This window comes from Diabrotica virgifera, chromosome 7, assembly GCF_917563875.1.
Source record: "Diabrotica virgifera virgifera chromosome 7, PGI_DIABVI_V3a".
Taxonomy (NCBI): domain Eukaryota; kingdom Metazoa; phylum Arthropoda; class Insecta; order Coleoptera; family Chrysomelidae; genus Diabrotica; species Diabrotica virgifera.
Genome location: NC_065449.1, coordinates 241,559,663 through 241,583,944, shown reverse-complemented (window position 1 = coordinate 241,583,944; position 24,282 = coordinate 241,559,663). Strand labels below are relative to the sequence as shown.

Genomic DNA, 24,282 nt, shown 5'->3' with positions numbered 1-24,282 from the left:
AAGAAAAATAAATTTCACATTTTCCAGTGCAGTATTGTAGTGAGACGTAGCATTATCCAGAAACAACACCACTTTTCTATTCTGCTTTTTTGTCTTCATGTTAAATTTGTCCTCCTAATGTCTGCTGTCATCAATGCCTTTTTGTTGGATAGTCATTAAAGAGGAAACTTATCGACATGTGGCCCCTTCTCTCCTTCTTCTTATTAAATTAGGCGAGACTCGTTAGTCTCTGGCACTTGGTTGTAAAGTATTTGTACCATACCTTGGTTTTTTTCCTCAACGAAGGCCAACAGTTTTCTTATTGGTAGTTTTAGGATCTGTTGTGGTTCAAACTTCAGTTGATCAGTGAATTCCTGCCTTACATCACTTAGCACATTGCAATGGCATAGTATGTGTTGCGGCAGTCTCTTCTTCAATTTCGCTCTTTCTGCACTACGGTTTATTCACCTGACCTAGTTTGTATATGTGGTAATGGCAATGTCCAGTGATCATTTCAGTGACCGTTTTAATCTCTTGTTTATTGAGGTTCATCAAATTGTTCGAGAGTGATTTATCAATATTCTTGATAATTTTTTTAGTCTATATTTGGTCTTAGGTGGCTCCCCATTTCTTCTGATGATTCCTTATCAGCGATTTCTGAACCTAGTTTTTCGCAGCATCTTTAGTGATGCCAAAGAAAGGTTCGCCTTTAAAGGTTTTTCTCGAGCCTTGTTTTGCCAACCTGTCCCTGTGCATTCCCATGCATACCTTTATGACCCGACATTCATATTAAAGGCACATTATTGTTTTTTGTCAGGTTGTTGCGGAGATCTTTGCAGTGTGCTCCCCTTAAAACGTCAAGTAATTTTGCTTTTGCCTATTATAAGTGGTTCTTCCTTCACCTTCCATGTTTGCATAGAACAAAATTGCAATTTGCTGTTTGGCAGTTTTTGTTTCAGGACACAGACATGTCATTTTTCGATGCATAGGTATATTTTTGTTATATGTGAATTATAGGCACAGATATTGGCAAGAGAAGGCAAACGATACGGTACCTTTGAAAAAACCGTTTCAAACATTGACGAAAGTAGGTCTCAGTAGAGAGTAATGGATGCGCAAATGTATACAAAAATGCAAGAAGTGTCGTTAAAGAAGGAAACTTTGCATCTGAATCATTTCCAATAACAAAGGGACTTAAACAAGGATGCTGTCTGTCTCCGACATTATTTAAAATATATATTCAATCATCGCTAGAGCAGTGGAGGAAACAAGTATCCGGAATGGGAATAGACATAGGCGGTGGTAAATGTCTAATAACTTTGTTTTTCGCAAATGATCAGGTAGTCGTAGCGAATGATGAGGAAGACATGGACTACATGTTTAGAAAACTAAAGAAAGAATATGAAAAATGGGGCATCAATATGAATATGTCAAAGACAGAGTATCTTAAAATAGGGAATGATCAAGAAGCTCCAGAGTTAGAAATTAGACAGAACCACAAAAACATGTAAAGAATATAAATATCTCGGATCTACAATATATAAAGAAGGCCCTACAAAAAGATACATCGAAAACAGAACGCAGCTGGGCAAAAAAGCAGTAAACATTCTAAGCTCTCTGCTATGGTTTAAAGATATGACAAAAAACGAAACTGACAATCTATCGCACCTTGGTAGAACCTATTATTGCTGGAATTTACTTAATATGTACTCAACTATAAATTATAATTTTTGTTAAGTGTTAGAATAGTCTTCATGGGCGGGCCACTTCTCCGAATGCATAAAGGTAAATAAATAATAAATTCGATATACCTCTTGCGTAGAATTGCGAAAAAGTATCATGTTACATATTATGAATGTGAGAACAGTGTTAAAGTTCTGTTTTTGGTATTCAGTCTGTTAGAATATTTTGTAAAGAAAACATCTTAATTTCTTTGTTTGTATATTATTGTAATAATACGGTTCGGTTAAAATAAAAATAGTTTTTACTTTTATTTGTACCTTTTATTATCTTATATTTCTAATAATTATGACTTATGGGATAGAAGTTTGGCAGATCTGGAAAAAAGATAGAAAAAGAATAGAAGTAGTAGAAATGGATTACCTAAGGAGACCATGTGGTATATCCAAAAAAGACCACATCAGGAATGAGGATATTAAAAGAAGGACAACTACTGTATATTCCAGTGTAGATAGAATTGAAACGAGACAACTCTAGTGTGATATGGTCACGTGAAACGAATGAATGAAGATAGATGGCCAAAGAAAGCTTTAAATTACATACCACAACAAAGAAGTAGAAGGGGAAGGCCTTCAGTTGCCAGGGAAGAAAATGTAAGGCACATTATGAGAGACAGAGCCATCAAAGAAGACGAATGGATTGACAGAAATCGATGGCGGTCGAAATTCGAGAAGCGGCAGAAGCTGTAGCAACCTCGCTTATATTGTTCATGCTCATTGCAAGTTCATGTTTCGAGCCTTACAAAACCAATTGAACACAGCTTGAAACAAATTCCTGATAACTTTTCTAAACACAGATTGAGTTGGAATTTTTTTCAATTTCTCACCACCAAATGTTTCTCATGGGAAGTATAAAACATATTTTATTACTTTACCTAAAAACGCCACATTATAAGCCTTGGGCTTAGGAGGGCAATTAATTGCAACTTTCGTAACGATTCCTAATGTTCCTTCAGATCCCATAAAAAGATGTTTTAAATGATATCCTGTATTGTCTTTCTTTAATGTACTTAAGCAGTCCACAACTTCCCCATTAGCTTTAACCTGAAACAGACATACAAATTTTAAGTAATGAGAAAACAATAACACAAAAAGTTACAGTTTTTTTCCTTCTTACTGTAAAGAGTTTCGACCTCATAAAGCGTATATGCAGATTTTTAAGCTATGAAATTCTGCAGCGTCCAGGTCCTCGTCTACCGTATATCCCTCCCTGTAATATTAATTGAAGTCATTCAAAAATTCGTCTATTTTGATTACATGGTCGACATATTTAAATTTTGGTGATTCTATTGGTATCAGTTATTATTTTCTTCGTTTAATCCGTAAGTATTTCTCAGGGACAAGGGTATATAACCACACGAAATACCAACACAAGATTCCGAAATGTCAAAAAATCTGGACTTCTAGAGAAGAGTAGCCGGCAAATCGGATACCTATCAAATGAGAGAATACGAGAAATGATGGAAGTCACAAGTCACGCTTGCAATAATTGATGGCATATAACAAAACAGACCGTTCGGTCTTGACGGTCCAGTTGGCTGGGGCTCAGTCTATCGACAAGTTTAGTGGATTTGCGATTTGCGGTCGCTGGTTCGAGCCTCAGCTAGGTCATGAAATTTATAAAAGGCCAACGCCGTAGTATAAAACTCAATAGAGTCTACGGCTTGGTCTGGATAAACTGGCGTCGGATCGGCCTATGGAGGAGCGGTACGGCAAGGGATAAGGGCTTGCGGCTTGGTGATACTCCTCCATAGATCCCTACCGAAGGGCGTTGACGCCTAAGAACGGTGTATACATACATATAACAAAACAACTAATATGGTACAGATCCCTAAACAGATTTTGACGTGGACACCGGAGAACGGAAAAAAGGAAGGCCGAGAAGAAGCTGTTGGTAGGGAATTGAAAAAGAACTAGAGGAAAGAGAAATCCGTCCAGGTCTATGGTTAAACAGAGAAGAATGGCGGTTGAGAGTCGGCAGGCGTTGGAGAACGTTGTAAACCAATAGTAGTAGGACCAAAAATCTGTTAAAACCTACCCGGTAACAGACATCCGATATGATCAAAATCCACTGGTAGCTCAAGTAAGAATCAGACTAAAAAAATCACACTGAGATTAACAAAGTAGGTAAACCTTGTCGCTCTGACGCACAATAACAAAATTCTTCAGCTATGTAGGTACACAACTTTGTGTTTATTCTCTGGTTAATCTGCGTACCTTCACCTTCTATTCTAATATGTTTCTTGCTTTGTTTTCACTCCTCCCATGTTAAGCCGATTCTGTTGTGTTCTCTGGTTACTGTTTTCTTCCAGGAGTTATCTAGTCTTCCCCTCTTTCTTGTCCCCTCAGGTTGATATTCGAGTGCTTGTCTTGTGATGTTATTGGGACCATCCCTTAACGTATGGCCAATCCAATTCCATTTCTTCTGCTTAATTGTTGATATTATACTGGTTTGTTTTGTTCTTTTCCATAGTTCTACATTCGATATTTTAGTAGGCCAGTGGATCTTTCTTTTTTAGGATCTTTCTTAAGAACCTATTTATAAAAGTCTGTAGCCTATTTATTGTGCTTCCAAGTGTCTGCTCCGTAGAGTAATATACTTTTGACACAATTATTGAATACATACTGTTGCTTCTGATGTTTCAAAAGAATACATAGACACTACAGATTTAGTTGATATATGGACAAATATCAAAGATATAGCAGAAGTAACTACATTAGAAATCTTGGGATTTGGAGGAGGAGAGTATTAATCTTGTACTTGGGTTTTTAATAGAACATATAATACTGGAAAGATACCCAGGCAAGGGCTCCAATCTACATTTGTCACACTACCTAAAAAATCCAACTGTAAAAGATAAAACGAGTACCGTTTGAAGTCTCATCTCATTCACTAAAATTTAGGTGAAAATGTAAGTGAAAACCATCGTTCTAATTGTGTTTCAGAAATGATATGGGCATCAGAGATGCTTTATTGGATTCAATTCATGACTTAACTTACCGCTTCTATACCTAAAACACTACCATGCAAATTTCCATATCGTATTAATCTCAGGCCACCAGCGTTGGTCGAAACATTTCCACCAATATGACAGGATCCTTTTGCTCCCAGGTCAAGAGGAATCATCAGACCTCGTTCTGATACGTAGCTTTCCAAATTTTCTAATATACATCCAGCTTGACATGTTAGAACACCTAAAACAGAAAATTATTTTGTGTAACTAAATGCCAAGCACAGGAAAAGTACCTATATGTAGGATTCCTTTAAAGACAATCGTAATAAAAGTCCGTTTGATGTTTAACAGTTTTAATTAATAAAATAGATGACTAAATTATTCATACTATTAAATTGACGAAATGTAAAAGTGTAAAAGTGTGTAATTGCGACCAGAATCTTACGTGTTCTTATTCTTACAAAAAAGAAATGTATTTATAGATAATTTGCGTCTAATCAATATAATACCCGTCTTAATTCGTCTTTTTCTAAGTATTATCCCTCAGAGCGCGTCTGTCGTCGCTGTGATGTTATAATCGACTGCCTGTATTCGTTCTAGTTCCCTACGCTAAAACCAACCCTCTTAGGCTAATCTCTTTTTTCCTGTGAAAGAACTCAATTAAAATTGGTTCAAAGTATGTACCGACCCGCCGCCGTCTTTTTCCAATAAACTAAAACTATATAGTTAAAAGTAGTCCGCTACCGTCGCCGTAATCCCCAATTCGTTCTGCACTGTGCCAACGTCCATACGTGAGACCCTTATCCCGTTCTCGTACTAATAATTAAGAAAAATGATATACAGGGGAATTTAAAATATAAGTTAAACTATTTACAATCCTACATATATAATTGCATTTCTTTTTAATTCGGGCTCCACCATTCTTCTACATGTGTTTCGACGTTTACGTCTCATCAGGAAGCCTTGTGATAGCTCTAATTAAAATGAAATGCTGTTTACTTCTATGGCTGTTATAATAACATAACATGTCTGAGTACGCCTAGTAGCGACCTCTACATGAAGCAACAAGAAGTCAAGAGTCTTCTCTTAGATGGTGAATTAGTTGAACTGCGAATCCAAGCTTGCTGGAAACTATTGGGCGATGTTAATAATAACCTTTATTCCGACAATATATCTACAGTTTACCCTGCAAAACACCCATCTTTTGCAATGTTTACGTAGAGAAAAGGCGTTTAAAATGGAAGTAGACGATTGCATTTCTTTTCAATTCGAGCTCAACCGTTCTTCTACACTTGTTTCAACGTTTTTCGTCTCATCAGGAGGACTTGTGGTAGCTCAAATAAAAATGAAATGCCGTTTATCTATATGGCTGTTAGAGTAACATAACATCCCTGAGAATTTCATAACATCTGAAAGATTACATTCAATAACGTACCTGATGTTTCGTCTAAACTGTCAATTTCGTTCATAAGCCCTGTCCACAAAATCACTTCATCAAAAACTGGAACAGATCCACCGACAAGCCCTGTGTTACCTCCTTGTGGACAAACAGCTATTCGGTGCTTATTACAATAAGATAGAATTTTTGATACTTCTTCGGTAGTTTTGGGTTTGAGGACGCACTGACTATAACCTGAAAAATATTGTGTTGAATATAAAAAAATCTAATATAATGTAAGAGCGATTGGAATATACAACTGTATTTACTAGAAAGCTGTATTTATTAACAATTATTACTGTAGGTACTGAAATATATGAGAGACCACTTTAAAAATTATAATATTATACACAGTTTTTTCTGTTAATTTAAAGAGCTATGATCTACATTTAAAGAGTTATAAGATATTTGAGAAGAGATATGTGAGACCTGATTGCTATGAAACAAAAATTTAGATTCAGATGCATCGAAAATTTTAGTACCGACTCGCACCAACCGGCAAATCCCGTATACAATCCAAGAATATAAATAGCGCACCTTTTCGAAAACCACCTTCAATCAGCAGTTAGTCTCAGTCAGGAAGAGAATTCCGACCAATACCGCATCACTTCTGTTCTTCTTCTTTTCTTTTGGCAGCATAACCCTGCATGGGTCTTTGCTTGACTGGCTATGTTCTTCCATCAGATCTCTCTTGTGCACTTCTCCATTGTGTTATGTTCATGGTTTTCAGGTCGTCTTCCACGTCATCCAACCATCTCGTCCTGGGTCTTCTTTTTTTCGCCTTTCTATCGGCTTCCATTGTAATATTTTCTTTATTGTTTTTGCATCGTCTTGTCTCTGCACATGTCCCAGCCATGACAGTCTTTGACTTTTCATAAAACGTACAATATCATAACCTCATTCCATTCATTAACCTCGTTGTTTCTCATGATTCTCCATGTGCCGTTTGTAAGGGTTTATCAACACCCAAAATTAAGATCAAGACATATTCATTTAATTCTTAAATGTACTAGAAACAAAACCAAAACATACACATTTGTTTACAATTAAGTAGGTCACCTAGATTTGTTAGAAACACCAGTCGGCAATAATGCATAGTCAACTAATCCATATTTTCGTAAGTCATGGCCAAAGCTGAGTCGGCAATATAAACAAACTACATGTTACAAGTTTGTTTATATATACATGAAGGCATCGTGATTCATTCTAATTCATTCGTTTATCAAGTATCATTCTTAATTCAGATGCACTCGCAGATGGTTTTACCGTGAGCACATCAACTATTTACTGTGGTCGTTATAGTTGGTAATAAACAAGTAGTTATCAATATTGTTTAATTCATCAACCCCTATTGGTAGGGGGTAACTAACCCCAAACTACCCTAAGATGTTTCCCGAGGGTGCATACCCGCATACGTTTCCTCTTGCACCGTGCCATATACATACTTTTCTCAGTATTTTTCTCTCGAATGTCCTGAGTTAGGCTTCATTCCTTTTCGTCATTACCCAGATTTTACATTACAAGCACAGGTTACTAAGGGTCTAATCAATGTTCTGTAGATACCTAGTCATTTCGGTTCTTTTGTTCATCACTTCTGTTAGTCGATTAAAATTATGTTGATTTTTATTATTAAATTATGTTGATTTTCTATGAGAAACATTCTAATGAAACCATACCTACTTGTGGCTTTATGCCACTTTTGGCTTGATCTTTAACTCATCGATTAAGTAGAATTTATTTCCATCAAGAAAGGGTACTCTCCGTTAGGATAGACACAATGCCCTTAATCCCAAAATTCATTTTTGAAGTTATACTTCTTTTGAAGGCGCGATTAGGAGTGAATTTTTATTATGCCACGCGCATGCGCACACAGACAGTATGGAGTACGTTGCTAAATCTTTCAAGTTATGTATGTATATATCAGTGCAAAAAAGGTGTGAAAACAATATATGTATTAGTATTTTTAGTAAAAATATATTTATTATAATTTTTGTCTTTGGATTAGTCTTCTTCGGGAGTAAGATAATAAGTATTATTAAAACATTTTTATATTTATACTTCACTTCGTTTATTTGGTACTGCGATTTGTCATTATGTCCGAGAAATCATCTAAACAAAGCGATTGTGGGTCATTGGTAGAGCATTCGACTACAGATCGAGAGGTCCCGGATTAAAAACCGGACAGTTCCTTTTGTTTTTTTTTAATTTTTGGTATTGTTTTAATAAACATTTTTGGAAATTGGTAAGTATTAAAATTAGTTTAATATTTAAATAAAATAAAAATAAACTGTTTAAAGTATATTTATTTCGTTGAAATCATATAATAGAAATATAACCTCTTACGTGCGTACAAAGTACACACACATTCTTTTTTTTTTCTTCATTTTTTTACGTTCTGTGATTAAAAAATAAGACTCATTTTTACCCTCTACCCCTCCCCTCCACCTACTATCAAAAAAGTAATATTTTCGTTTTTTTTTTAGGTAGGATGCAATCAATTTGAAAATTTCAAAAAATTCGTAGGCATGGCTGACGCTTTTACAAAACAAATTTTCTAATTTTAACAATTTTTTTCAGATTTTCCGCAATATGCGCCAACTTCAAAAACACCAATCGGGATTTTCCCAATTTTATTTGGGATAAAATGTTTTTTTGGCATAAAACATATTATTGTGTTTTCAAATTTATCAATCAAAAGCAAAATGAAAATTAAATTAATTTTTTTTTAAATAACGCGGGCACATAAATTTGATATACCCTGTATATTGAGCTGTAAATATTTATTAGAATTTAGTTTGGATGTAAGTGGATTTCTCTTTTAATGAGCTTTCCGATGAACCATTAAAGACTTTTGTGAATAATTAAAGTGAAAAGGACGATGTATTTAGATTTAAAATGGAAATAGATTGTTTATTACGAGAACTATAGAATCCACAGGTAGAGGTAATTATCAATTTCTAGAAGAGTGGTTTTAAAAGAAAGTTTGGAATTTTAATCTTTGTTTCAACCCGAGTAAATATTGTAGGGTTCTCCGAAAGTAATTAGGATGGTCGGAATAATTTTGAAAATGACTGTTTGTTTGTCGAATGAAAAAGTCGATGTTTCTGATTCTTGGCAATGTGGAAGGGGAAAAGTGGATTGGATGATTGAGAGAGTTTGAAAAAGAAGTCAGTATGTTATTTGGCAGCGCTGAGGAGCGGTCGACGTTTTGGTGGATAAGTAGTTAGCAAGTACCAGTGGTTGTTTGATAGTGGAGAATAGTGTTGAAAAGTGGAACGAGAGACAGATCAAATTGAGACGAAATATCTCTTTGATTCTGTATTATTGTGAGAAGGAGAGCAGAGAATTTTTGGAGTTTTGTTTGAATCGAGTACGTGTCAAAAGAGGCCCGGCTTGTTGGAGAATTGGTGCTGGTATGCTGATAGTTTTGAAGCTGGAGAATGGAGAGGGCTTTGATGAGTAGCCTTTAACATAGTCAACGAGGGAGAGCTGTTTTGGGTCACGAGAAGACATCAGAGTGAGTGAAGAAAAAGGTCAGTCAACTTATGTGAAAGATATTTTTATGTTCGGAAACTAAAATTTTGAGTAAAAAGCATATGAATTAAAATTCCAATATTTCTAAAAGTAAATAGGAAGTATAGCTAATCTTGCGAATACATAAATTTGTTTTGTTTAGTTTGTTTTACCAAAGTCATCGGGAACAAACCGATAAATTGTTTTTTTTTAACTATAATAATATTTAAGTGGTAAAAATTTCATTCGGACATCTGTGTCCACAGGTTTTAGATTTGATAGATTTTAGAGTATTGATTTTGATAAATAAAAGACAATTCTGTATGTTTATTTTAATAATTTGCTTTATTTCTTTTCCCTATTTTATCCCGATTAGGATCAACTAAGAGATACTGAACCCACGAGAGAAGATAAGTATAACGTGAGATAATTTAGATTTTTTTTAATAGTATAAAAAGGCACCCTGAGATTTTTTATTCATTTTTATGTTTGATTTGCGACAATTAAATAATTAATCAAATAAATAATAATTAATATAAAATTAATAAGAAGCAGATCATAACAATATATAAAAATTTTGCCACGACAGAAATTTCTTTAACCTCTTGTATTCGCCTAGAGAAATTTAAAAAAATCTTTAAAATTAGCAAAAAATCGATATAAAGAGGCTCCCGAATAAATATAGGCGTTCCTAGACCCATTTAAATATTTTTTCAAAGAGAAAAAACTTAGGAAAAAAATATATATACACCGTTATTAGGCGTTAACGCCCTTCGGTAGGGATATATGGAGGAGTATCAGCCGCAAGCCCTTATTCCTTACCTTATCCCTTGCCGTACCGCGCCTCCAAAGGCCGATAGGACACCAGTTTATGACAGACCAAGTCGTAGATTCTATTGAATTTTATACTACTGCGTTTGCCTTTTATTAATTTCAAACGACCTGGTTGAGGCTCGAACCTTGATCGCAAATCGACTAAACTTGTCGATCGACTGCGCCTCTTCCAACTGAGCCGTCATGACCGGAAAAAATAAAGGCACTCAAATAGATGGAATATGATTTTATTTCTTTTAGTCAAGAAAACGAAAAATAACGCGATATTTGAAGAAAAAATTGTTGAGCGTCCTCTAAAAAAATTTTTTAAGGGCTGGCAGGATCTTATTTTTGCAGCACAAAAAAGTGAAAAAATAAATATCGATTTATTTTGGAACCACTCTACTATACTCTTGCATTTCTGCTTTTGTTTAATTAAGTACTCGCATTTCCATTTTTGCTCATATATGTATGAAACGGACATTATGGTAACTAATAAAAGAATATTGCGCATTTTCGGTCATAAAAAGCATCCTTGTATCGGCTATGGCTATACTATACCATTAAAGGTGTCAAGCAATATCCCGTATATTACCCGGTTTACGCCTCATCGGCGTCGTTACAAACGGCACTTAATTTGTACGGCCCGGCCTACGGAGTGGCGAGAGGTATTATGACCCCTTGATGTACAATCCCCTTATTCCTATACAGTTAAGTATTTTCTATGGGAAATAAGCCACAATTTTACTAAAAAATGAATTTATTAACGTTTCGAAGCCCAAATCGGGTTTCGTTGTCAAAATACAAAATACTATTAAAATAAACAAAAATGTTGTTGCTAAGTAAAAAAATTCTTCTAATAATTTATTTAATCTGACTCATTTATATTGAGTATACAGGGTGAGCCAAACCTCTGGTTTTCTTTGATTACGGCTAAACTATGGGATATACAAAAAAATGTTTTTTACAAAACTAATGTATATAAAAACCGTCTATAATTTAAAATTATTTTCGATTATGAGTCAGAACGACGGTATGAACCAAAGTTGTATTTTTTTAAATGGAACACCCTATATATTAAATCATTTTTGAATATAGTTTTTAAAAATATGAAAAATTTGTAAAAGGTCTTATAGGCCTAAAGTTAATAATTTTCGAAATATTTACATTTTTATTGAGAAAAATGGTAATATTTATAGTGCTGTGGATTATGTTTCCAAGGTAATAAAAATTTAAGTAGTAGGTCGAAGTTTTTATAATATAGTGTCATTTTTAAATAATTTAATATCTTTTACCTACAGCCATAAAATATACAGTGTGATCACTATTTGCAAATTCAAAATTTTCTCATTTTTTTTAAATGGAACACCCTGTATATTATTATTGCATTTTGTAGTAAATATCACAACCTTTCTTTTGGTATAAGGTTGTATGTACATAACATATTTGGTTTTGTAAATATTTAAAAAAGAACTATAGATTTTAGGTTTCGCGGATATTTTATATCCACGATAATTTTAATTAAATTTTTTTGGAAAAAAAATTATAATCTGATTTTTAAAAAAATTATAAAGATTAAAATAAAACGTATGCAAGTGCAACTTAATTGAATTTAATAACTTTAAAATTATGTTACAAACAATTTTTTTACATACTAATAAGTATTTAATATGGATAAATGAATTATTAAATTAAACAACCAATTTTAAAATCTACCCTAGAAATTTTTCTACCCTAGTAACTTTATTGTACCCAATTTTGTTAGTTAAATTGTATTTACGAGTAAGATCAGTTAATAACTTTTTAATTTACCTACATCTTAAGAACGTATAAAGTATGCTTTGAAACGAATGAACGTTATATAGGGGAGTGCATTTAGATTTTCACTTCGGAAAAAATCAAACAAGATAAAACTTTTTGTAATTTCATTAAGAAATGTTTAATAAACAACATATCAAAAAGTTCTACTCGAGAAGTGGGTGCTTAATTTTTTATTAAACAAATGAATAGCGAAGTTAGATATTTTTTTAAATAACTTCGAAAATATAATTTTTAGAAAAAAACTGACTTGACCATTGAAAAATTCAGAAAATTTTACAAAAAAAACCTTATATAAAGATTTTTCTAAAATTAAATCTCTAGCTTCTGTAATTTTTTATTTATAACGCTAAAGACACCCTTCTCACACACATTGGCGCACTGTAAACTAGCGTCGGAAGAAGTGCACGGTTGAGTTTTTTAAATGTAATTCTTTAGCTAATAGATCAAAAGAAATTTTACAAATTGGACATGAAAGAACATGAAATAAGCTATCTTATGGTTGTAATAAAAAGAAATAAAATGTATGGACATAAGTACGGTGTGGGCGGAAAGTGAGCCTTACATGAATTTTGTTTAAAATGATTTAAAAATGTGTAAATAATACAATTTTACTTATAAAACTCTCAAATTTGCACAACTTACCTCTCAATCATCTTACTAAACGATGTTTCATTAAAAAAAAATCTCAAAAATTTAATTCAGATAATAAGATGTCTCAAAAAATGTAACTTTTGAAAACTTCGTAGTTTTACAGAATTCCCACCATTTTAAGACGGTATTACTCAAGTTTGAATAAATCTAATACAATTTTTTTGCTATTTTTTTGAAGATTGGGATGTAATTTTTAAAAAACACTGAATTATTTTAGTTTAAAAATGAAATAAACAATTTCTTTTTGAGAAAACTAAGAAAGATAACAAAAATGTAATACAAAAACCGAAAATTACCAGCTGAAAAAATGTATATACAGAGTGATCAAAACTTTTTTCTGTAAATCTTACCTAAAATACATTTATTAATAAGCTTCAACAATAATAAATGTTCAATAAAAAAATTTTTTTTAGCTCTTATACAGTATGTCTGCGAAACTTGGAACGTATTGATAACTTTTTTAATATCAGTTTTACGAAAAAAAGTTATTCTTTATAAAATACTCTGCATCGTATACACCATAAGATGCAACCATCAAATATCAAATTTTGTTAATTTTGTACGAGGTATGTCAAAAAATATGAATTTCACCCAAGAGTAAAGTACCTTTATATTTCACAATATCGAAAATTTTTATAAAGAAAAGTTGTTTGGAATTAAAAACTATGTTTCAATATGTAATTATATCCTTCTAATCGAAAATTTGTTTTTTTTTAAATATTCTTTCTAATACATTTTAATTTTTAATATAATTGTGAAAATTATTTGTTTATCCTTTTTTTTTAAGAATGAAATTCCATATTTGCTTGATTGGATTCTACTTGTTTTTCATTTAAATATCCGCCATTTTGGATCCGCCATTTTGAAATTTAAATTTTTAATCTTTAATTCAGATTCAACAACCTGTTAAATATAAAGACAATAAATGTTTTAGAAAAATGTTCTTTTTTATGTTCTTTTTAGAAAATCCTCATTTTGGATCCGCCATTTTATAGTTTATAATGTTAACATTTAAGTTAGGTTTATCAAAGCTCTCAAAAATAAATATAATATGTAGAAATAAATACATTTTGTAAAGAAATTATGATTTTACAACTATTTTTTAAGTCATCCGCCATTTTGGATCTGCCATTTTATAATTTAAATTATCAAAATTTTATTCAGGTTTAGCAACCTCTCAAAAATATCCACATATATGTAAACAAACACGTTTTATAAAAAAAATTCGGATTTTACAACTACTTTTTAAGGATTTTTAGGAAAAATCCGCCATTTTGAATTTGCAAATTGTAATGTCAGATTCGGGTTCAGCATAATCAAAACTAAAATAAAAACATTTTTTATCAAAATAAAATGTTGAATTCACCCATATTCTTAACATTATTTATACAAAACAATTGTTATTGTTTAAACAATTAATAAACAATTAGCGGCGAAATTTGTGAGTAGAACTTTTTACTTTAACATATTTATAAGCTAACAAAAAAAGTTTTAGAAAAATATAACCTTGTTTGATTTTTTCCGAAACATTGTATCTTTTCGTTCTAATTGCACTCCCCTAATAGAAGAAAGTATATTACGAAGTAAATAGTATCTATATACTCGTGTCACAAAAGCTGGTAATAATTTCGAATGGTTTCGCCCAAAACAAATGTCATATATCATTTGTTTGGTTGAAAAATTAAAATTTAAAATATAAAAAATTGTTACAAAAATTTCAACTAGAAAAGTATTACCAGTTTTTGTGACGCCAGTTAATTATATTTATATTAAGAAATAATTTGCCTAATACATTTAACATTCATTTCTTTCAAAGCATACTTTATAATTATGTTCTTAAGATGTAAGTAAATTTAAAAGGTAAATTAAAAGTTTAAGTGATCTTACTCGTAAATACAATATACCTAACAATTAATTTGTTACAGGAAAGTTGCTGTGGTAGAAAAATTACAAGGGTAGATATCAAATTTGGTTGCTTATTTAATTTAGTAACTAATTTATGCATTCATTATTAGGGTAAAATATTTTTTGTAAAATAATTTTAAATTATTAAATTCAATTGACTTGTACTAGTATACGATTTATTTTAATCTTTAATTACGTTTTTACTTTCATATTTGATATTTTGATGTATGTTTCTACAACCAGATTATAATTTTTTTTTTGCAAAAAAATTTTTAATGAAAAATCCGCAAAAACATATAATCCATAGTTTTTTTTTTAATATCTACAAAACGAAACATGCTAGGTACATACAATCTTACACCAAAAGAAAGGTTGTAATATTTACTACAAAAGTCAATACTAATATACAGGGTGTCCCATTTAAAAAAAAATGAGAAAATTTTGTATTTGCAAATAGTGATCACACTATATATTTGATGGCTATATGTCAAATATGTTAATTCATTTAAAAATAACAGTATACTAAAAAAACTTTGACATGTCATTTAAATATTTATTACCTTGAAAGCCTAATTCACAGCCCTTTGAATATTACCATTTTTCTCAATAAGAGTGTAAATATTTCGAAAATTGTTAACTTTAAATACCTTATATAAATTCTTAATATTTTTAAAAAATATATTCAAAAATGATTTGATATATAGGGTGTTCCATTTAAAAAAACAAAACTTTGGTTTGTAACGTCGTTCTGACTCACCCTGTATAATCGAAAATAATTTTAAAATATAGACGGCTTCGATATACATTAATTTTGTTAAAAACATTTTTTTGTATATCCCATAATTTAGCCGTAATCAAAGAAAACCAGAGGTTTGGCGCACCCTGTATATATATATCAAATATAAATGAGTCAGATTAAATAAATTATTAGAAGAATTTTTTTACTTAGCAACAACATTTTTGTTTATTTTAATAGTATTTTGTATTTTGACAACGAAACCCGATTTGGGCTTCGAAACGTTAATAAATTCATTTTTCTACGACCGTTTAATAAAATGCTCATTATTCGCTATTTTTCATAGATAATAGCACCCATTACTGTACCCGTGAGTAATAATTCATTACCCACGGGCTGAAGTTACTCACGGGTCATTACTCACGGGCTGAAGTTAGATTCAAGTGACGCATGCCACTTTTAATATTAATCGTATATAAACTGCAAATAAAATTACTTAAAGTTATTTATTTAATATAATAGGTAATTATTGTAATTTATATCAATAATTAACTTCAAAAAATTTTTAAAGGAATTTTAACTGTAACGATGTCAGTATATTTTTTACGTTTATATCTTGTTTACTAAAAATTTTGACGTTTATCATTTATTTTAGTGACAGTGACATTAGCTCATTTTGTTTATGTTAATTGGAATTTATAACTAATAAGTGTTTATTTTTCAAGTTATATTGTGTTAAATATATTATAACATATTATTTATAGTTAGAATTATTATATTATATATAGTTAAATGTAAATATACATTATAACTATTGAAATACGTCCACCGACATCAGCCATTTCCTATTTATTAGAATAATTGACAGTAGGTACTTTAAGCTTATAATTTTTCGGAAACGAATAGAACTTATATTGACTATTTCTAGTTGTATTTTTACAATAAATAATAATTTGGTAATAGTAGGCAACCAATTATTCAGCCACATACGAGGGGTAAATAGTATTTAGGTATTCTTGTAAATTATTATAATTTAAATCTCGAGTAGTTGATAATTAAATTTTTTACTAATTAAAATAAAAAAGGTCGTAGAAAAAGTATAGTATTCCACTCGCATGTAATGGCTATTACTCACTCTGATGAATTACGACACTCGCCTACGGCTCGCGTCGCAAACTTCATCATCGTGAGTAATAGCCATCATTACATGCTCGTTGAATAATATACTATTTTTAGTAAAATTGTGGCTTATTTCCCATAGAAAATACTTAATTATAAAAATGCCACAAGGAAATAGCTTCAGAACAACATCCTATACAGTTACCGAGAAATACATTCTATTCTACAAGCTCTAACGACCAAAATTTGCGACTATTATGTATTTACGGGTTTAGTATAAACGGAACTTTGTCAGAATGCGCAAAGAAGTGGCTTTATTAATGTTTGGTATAAATGTTTAAGAAATTTGATACGACCGCTTTAAAGATAAGAGCTTGCCGATATTTTAACATCTTATAAATAATGAATACCTATTAGTCATTAGTAGTCAACTTGCATATTAAGTACATACAGTTAAAATTATTAGACCATAAAATATTATGCAAGAGAAATTAAACTTTTTTCAACTTTTAAGGACCAAGCAATTTCGTTAGCGGAACCGAATTCAAAATTATTCTGTCATTCGTCGATTCTACAGTGCAATGCACCTCATTCTCATAAGCAATGTTGCCGATTTTGGAGTTTTTTTCAGAAGTGTATCTCTAGTCGAAAACTAAATATATGGTATAAATATTATCTACCTACCTCTTACTCCTTTTATCCAATCGACGTTAAAGGACTCACATTCCTCACTGTCCGTGATGACTCGATTGAGGCCGAGAAGATCCTTGAAGAATCCCACATGCTGTTGGTCTAAGTTGGCGTACTCTCCCCTTTTCACGTGTGGGTATCGATCCTGTAATGAGAATTTCGGTCGTTTCTTTGTGCTTTGTACTTTCATTATATTGCATAGGCGGACACAAAATATATTTTGGTATTATTGGGGATGTAATATATTTTTTAAATTATTTCGCAGTATGTATTTACATTTTTTAATTAAAAACAAATAATCGTTTCGTTTTGATTCAATTCGAGTCTCTTGCCATCCTCTGATACCTGATGTTTCGGAATCTATTCCTTGTCAAAGAGGCTTTGCAAGTAGACTGAATTGGACCATAACGAAACGAAGAAGAAGTGCAAATATTAAAATATTTGCACCGGAGTATGGTTAGACTGTCCTCTAAAGGGGAATGATGAAATGAGTGAAAAATAATTTCGACCACGAATCAAGTAATCTGTTAACCGAGGTACACAGTACCAAGCGGCGCCCCTAGGAGAACACTCCAATAATGCGTCGCCGATTACTTATATGAAACGTGGTCATTTTGTACTCTAAAACCGAGTAAGGTGTGACAAAAAAGAAAATAATCGTTTCGTTTTGATTCAATTCGAGTCTCTTGCCATCCTCTGACACCTGATGTTTCGGAATCTTAGATTCCGATTCATCGGGCGCGGGCGTTCGGATTAATCTGTGGTCTCTTCATATCGAAAATTTATTAAACACTTCAACGTCTTTGATTATTTCCTCTCTTCGCTATGATAAAATCTATCTTAGTTTTGACACTGCCATCTGGGCTTATCTATAACTTGGCTGAGGGATTTTATCGAAATAAGAGTTCATCATGGATAAATTCTCCTGGTATAGGAAGTTGAGTAGTCTTTGACCTCGCTCATTTTTTCACCATATCCATACTTGCCATTGCTACTTATGCATCACCCTGTTTAAAGCCCATTTTTGCATTAAAGTCGACCATGATTATTGTGTAGTACGTTGGTGTAGCATGTTATGCTGTTTATAAGTCCTCACAAAATTATTCAATTTCTTCATCCGACTGGGTAGTCGTTGGAGCATATGTCTGAATTACCTTCTCAAGGTTATATCTTGCATTTAGTTTGAAGATGAGGTATATAATCATCAGGCTTACACCGTTAATATTAACTATATTATGCATATATTTTCTATGTATAATGAATCCTACTCGGGGACTTTACTAATTTTTTTCGGGGATTCTTAGCATCCTCTGCTCCAACCCTGTTCCAACCGCTACCATGATTGGGGTTGTTGGAGACACTGGAGACTGAGGGCCGTTTCAGCAGTTCCATGGAAAATAATTTTTGGGGTTTTAAGCTATTAAAACACCAACACCACTTATACTTACTACTATGTATTTTATCGAGTGTCCACAACAAAATTTTCGTGGGTCTCCGTCACATGCTTCTCCAAGATCGACTGTAGTTGTTCAGTTTAGTGCTTTCACAAAAATATCGATTGGTAGTTTTTCCCTACGCCAATGGAGGGTGAAAAGCGTGTTAGAAGACTAATGGAGGCAATTGTATTAAGAGTGCGTGGGGTTTTGGATTTCGGAAGGGTTCACGCGGAAAAATATAACAAGGAATAATAAAAGCGAACGAGCCGTTGTTGGAAGTGGGCTTCTGATGGTTTGCGGGGCGCGTGCACGACGTCGGTCGTTGAAAACTATGACATTTAACACATCGACAATGCCAAAATACTTTTACATTGATACTAGATTTAAAAATATATGACAGCCCTGTTTTTAGGACAGAAAATTACAACGGTGTAACATGTCAAACTTCCGAGGTGTTACATTTTGTCAGGATTTTCGTTATTTTATTAAACTTTTTCTTTTTCAGTCCCTCACGTGTTTAAGGTTTTCCTCCACGTTATTAATCCATCTCGTTCTGGGTTAACCTCTTTTTTGAAGAACGATTAGTTTTCTGGCCAATACTAGCTTAGGCATTCTGTTCACACTGCCATTCTTTCTACATGTCCCAACCATCTGATTCTTTGTGACTTTATGAACCTGGTGATGGTAGATTCTTTATACAAAGCCATTAATTCGTTGTTGGTTCTTCTCTCCCATTGGTCTTCTGTCTTCCTTCCTTCGAATACGCGTCTCAGTCTTTTCCTTTCCCATCTTTGCAGAGTAGTATCTTCCTTCTTATTTAATGTCCATGCCTCGCAGTCATACATTACTGTGGATCTAATAACTGTTTTAGATATTCGGAGTTTGTGTTGTCTAATAGAAACGTATTTTGAGTTCTATAGGGCTCTTAACCTGCCTAATTTTTTATTTCCTTTTGCTATCCTGGCATCGAATTCCCATTTCTCTTTTCCATTTTCATTTGCTTTCATTCATTTTAGTTCCGTCGGGTTCCGAGGATCTATATCGGTTCTTTGAGCCTTGTTTTCTTTTACAATGGGTAGGATGCTAACCCGGCCATTAACCCTCCTCTTTTATAAGGGCTTGGGACCTGCTGAGAGCGTGAACGCGGCTTCTGAGCTACTCAATCCACCCAGTCTTCGCGGTCATATAAAAATTTTCAGGGGGGGGGGGGGCAGACGTGAAGATGTTGCACATTATATTTTGTATACTTTGGATAATCATATATATGTAGTTTAAAGAACCCGAAAAACCAGGGGAGGCACGCCCCCCCCTGCCCATGGGTATGGGCGCCCAGCCAGGCAGAGTTTAGATATCTGGGAATAGATATAACCAGTTACGGAGATGTTGAAGAGGAAGTACGACAACAAAGCTTAAAAGCAAGTAAAGCGGCGACAATCTGGAAGAACAAACACCTAAGACAAGACACAAAAGCAAGAATCTATAAAGCACAAATTGGACCTATATTGACATACACTGCGGAGACAAGACCTGAAACGAGACGACTACTAGAAACAACAGAGATGAAAATACTCCGACGAATATCAGGGAAAAGTCTGTTAGAAGAAGATCATGCAATGTAGAAGACATAAATGGATGGGTGACAAAACAAAAGTAGGAGTGGAACGAACACATTAGTAGAATGGCGGAGGATAGGATAGTACGAATAGCATGAGATAAGTCACCAAATGGACGAAGAAGTATTGGCAGACCAAGAAAAAGATGGTGCGATAATTTAAACAATTTAGGAGGCTAATATTGAAGAAGTAACAGGCTTTAAAGCCTACATACAAGAAGAAGGAAGAAGAAGAAGAAGAAAAGAAGAATTTGCTTTCGTTCCCTTTTAAAACTATAGCTTTTACCACTTACAGATCTCACACTAAAGTCTTCTTCTTTTTTCTTCTTCTGTCCCTCCCATGATCATATAATATTTGGTTGTCTTCATTTCGCTCCAATCTAAATTGTCGTGCTTCTTCAATAATTTTCTTCACAACTATTCTTAATTCTTTCGTGGTTTTTGCTAGGATCGTTAGATCATCAGCAAATGACCGGTGTTACCTTAGCCATAAATTGCATCCATATTTTTTTTTTCATATTTTCACAAAAATTTGGTATAAATTTATCAAAAATGAATAAAACAGATAATATTGACAAGAAAAATGTTATATATGTTACATATGTTTGGAAAAAAAATTTTAAACGGGCGATGTATTGACGGTGAGTAGATAATGCCACTCAAATTCAAAAATCCTTTATGGATGGGACGTTAGTCAACTTTTTTTTTCAATTTTTTGTTAAATTCTGGAAGTACATATACTAAAGCATAACATATAAAAAAAATCGTGATGAAGGTATTTTCCAAAACAAGCGAAAAAAAATTCTGAAACTTAGATGTATTGCGCGCTATTCGTTAATACGTCTCAAATTCAAAAATCCTTTATGGATGGTACGTTAGTCAAATTTTTTTCTCAGTTTTTTGTTAAATTCTCAAAGTAAATATAATAAAGCATAACATATAAAAAAAACGTGATGGAGGTATTTTCCAAAACAAGAGAAAAAAATTCTGAAACTTAGATGTATTGCAGGCTATTCGGTAATACGTCTCAAATTCAAAAATCCTTTATGGATGGATCGTTAGTCAACTTTTTTTCTCAGTTTTTTGTTAAATTCTCAAAGTAAATATAATAAAGCATAACATATAAAAAAACGTAATGGAGGTATTTTCCAAAACAAGAGAAAAAAATTCTGAAACTTAGATGTATTGCGGGCTATTCGGTAATACGTCTCAAATTCAAAAATCCTTTATGGATGGTACGTTAGTAAACTTTTTTTTCAATTTTTTGCTAAATTCTCGAAGTATATATACTAAAGCATAATATATAAAAAAAACGTGATGGAGGTATTTTCCAAAACAAGAGAAAAAAATTCTGAAACTTAGATGTATTGCGGGCTATTCGGTAATACGTCTCAAATTCAATAATCCTTTATGGATGGATCGTTAGTCAACTTTTTTTCTCAGTTTTTTGTTAAATTCTCAAAGTAAATATAATAAAGCATAACATATAAAAAAAACGTGATGGAGGTATTTTCCAAACCAAGAGAAAAAAATTCTGAAACTTAGATGTATTGCGGGCTATTCGGTAATACGTCTCAAATTCAAAAATCCTTTATGGATGGATCATTAGTCAACTTTTTTTCTCTTATTTTGGAAAATACCTCCATCACGTTTTTTTTTATATGTTATGCCTTATTATATTTACTTTGAGAATTTAACAAAAAACTGAGAATAGCCCGCAATACATCTAAGTTTCAGAATTTTTTTCTCTTGTTTTGGAAAATACCTCCATCACTTTTTTTTATATGTTATGCTTTATTATATTTACTTTGAGAATTTAACAAAAAACTGAGAAAAAAAGTTGACTAACGTACCATCCATAAAGGATTTTTGAATTTGAGACGTATTAACGAATAGCGCGCAATACATCTAAGTTTCAGAATTTTTTTCGCTTGTTTTGGAAAATACCTTCATCACGATTTTTTTATATGTTATGCTTTAGTATATGTACTTCCAGAATTTAACAAAAAATTGAAAAAAAAAGTTAACTAACGTGCCATCCATAAAGGATTTTTGAATTTGAGTGGCATTATCTACTCACCGTCAATACATCGCCCGTTTAAATTTTTTTTCCAAACATATATAACATTTTTCTTGTCAATATTATGTTTTATTCATTTTTGATAAATTTATACCAATTTTTGTGAAAATATGAAAAAAAAATTTATGGATGAAATTTATGGCTAAGGTAACACCGGTCAGCAAATGCCATGCACTGGTGCCCATTTTTCACAATTATTGTTTCTTCCACCTTCTTGCTGTATTTTCTGACGCTTACTGTTTCTAACACTAAGTTGAATAATATAACGAAAAATAATAAGATAACGCCATTCCCCTCTATATATATATTTTTTTTCTATATAAAGGCATATCTTTTGAATTTAAATTCATTTTCCGCCAAGCAGTACCTATCAGTGGCGGTTGGTCAAAGGAGGCAAGGCTGGCTTAGCCTCCCCATAAATTTTTTACACATGCTACACAGTTTTGTTTACTTTGCTATTTTGCTTCGCGTTAGAGATATCGTAAAAAGTTATTTGAACAAGTTGTTCCAAATAATGTTTTAACCCCACATACCAAATTTCATCACAAAATTCGCACTTTTAGATGTTTCATTATTTGTAGTCAAGATCCTAAAATTGGAGCGGAGGCTGCTGGCCGGAAAGTCTCACTTGCTAATGCTCCGCGCAGCCCAGCAGGTGCACACGCTGCCCGGAGATTTAGCAAGGGCGGCTGATCGGCCAGCAGCTTCCGCTCCAATTTTAGGATCTGACTACAAATAATGAAAAAACTAAAAGTGCGAATTTTGTGATGAAATTTAGTATGTGAGGTTAGAATAATATTTGGAACAACTTGTTCAAATAACTTTTTCCGATATGCAAAGCAAAATATCGGTAATTTACCGTGTTTTTGGATTCGCAGTAGGCCGCGTTTAGAATTAAAAAAATTCAGTTGAGTATCTTAAAAAATGTGAACCTTCAACCTGTATGGACTGCAAATTTGAAATCTGTATTTATTTTGATATGCATATCTACTTACAGAGATAGAATTGTTAACAAATAATAAACGACACAAACTTTGGTAATACACTTTTACAATTAGACTAACTATTTTTAAAATGATATGATATTATGAAATTATAAATTATGATGATATTATAAAATGTAAATAAAAAATGGTCAAAAAAATGGAAATTTATTGCAAATTTATTTATATATTTTACAGTTAGTTATAGCCTCCCCTATTATAAAAATCACGAGCCGCCACTGGTACTGTCGAAGCGAAGATCGGTGGAATATGCGCATTTTATCAATGAAATTCGATATTTTTAAGATATTCCAGAAGCCGCTACAGATAAAATGTTTTAACGACCTATTAATCATTCAGAATTACCCAACGGATATTAGTACAGTTAAAATAATTAAGACGATAACCGGACAACATTGATTTAATGAGTAAAATTTAGTTTTTTTTACTTTAATAACAAAAAAAGCAAGCCCATTAGCAGAACCAAATTAAAAATAATTTTGCACATCATATTTGAAACATTATTTGGTTGAAAAATCTCATTTTTGTTGGCAAAAAAATATATTAATTTGTTTGGACTAAATTACAGTTGTGCTTATCTTAAAAAGGATATGTTACTATCAACATTCGCACAGTGTTGCCAAACTGAATTTTATTATTTTGAATGTAAATTTTTTCCACGGATCTCCGAGGGTACATTACCTATGTAGTGAGAGTTTGACTTAAGCCATCAAAGCCCTGACAAGATATAAGATATTTTTGATACCTTTCGTATATCTTTATATTTATCTTTATGTGATTGCGCCTATTTGA

The 24,282-nt window shown here is 32.3% G+C and overlaps 1 protein-coding gene across 4 annotated transcripts in view; it reads right to left on the bottom strand.

Moving 5' to 3' along the window:
- LOC114342188 (D-2-hydroxyglutarate dehydrogenase, mitochondrial) overlaps nt 1-24,282 on the bottom strand; it is a 201,249-nt gene that overhangs the window by 9,341 nt on the left and 167,626 nt on the right. For all 4 annotated transcript variants that reach the window (XM_050655653.1, XM_028292979.2, XM_050655654.1 and 1 more), the window contains 4 exons: nt 17,353-17,503; nt 6,108-6,305; nt 4,720-4,913; nt 2,594-2,762 (listed from right to left, as the gene is read on the bottom strand). In XM_050655653.1, the coding sequence (XP_050511610.1) occupies nt 2,594-2,762; nt 4,720-4,913; nt 6,108-6,305; nt 17,353-17,503 (712 nt within the window). The remainder of the gene's footprint in view (nt 1-2,593; nt 2,763-4,719; nt 4,914-6,107; nt 6,306-17,352; nt 17,504-24,282) is intronic.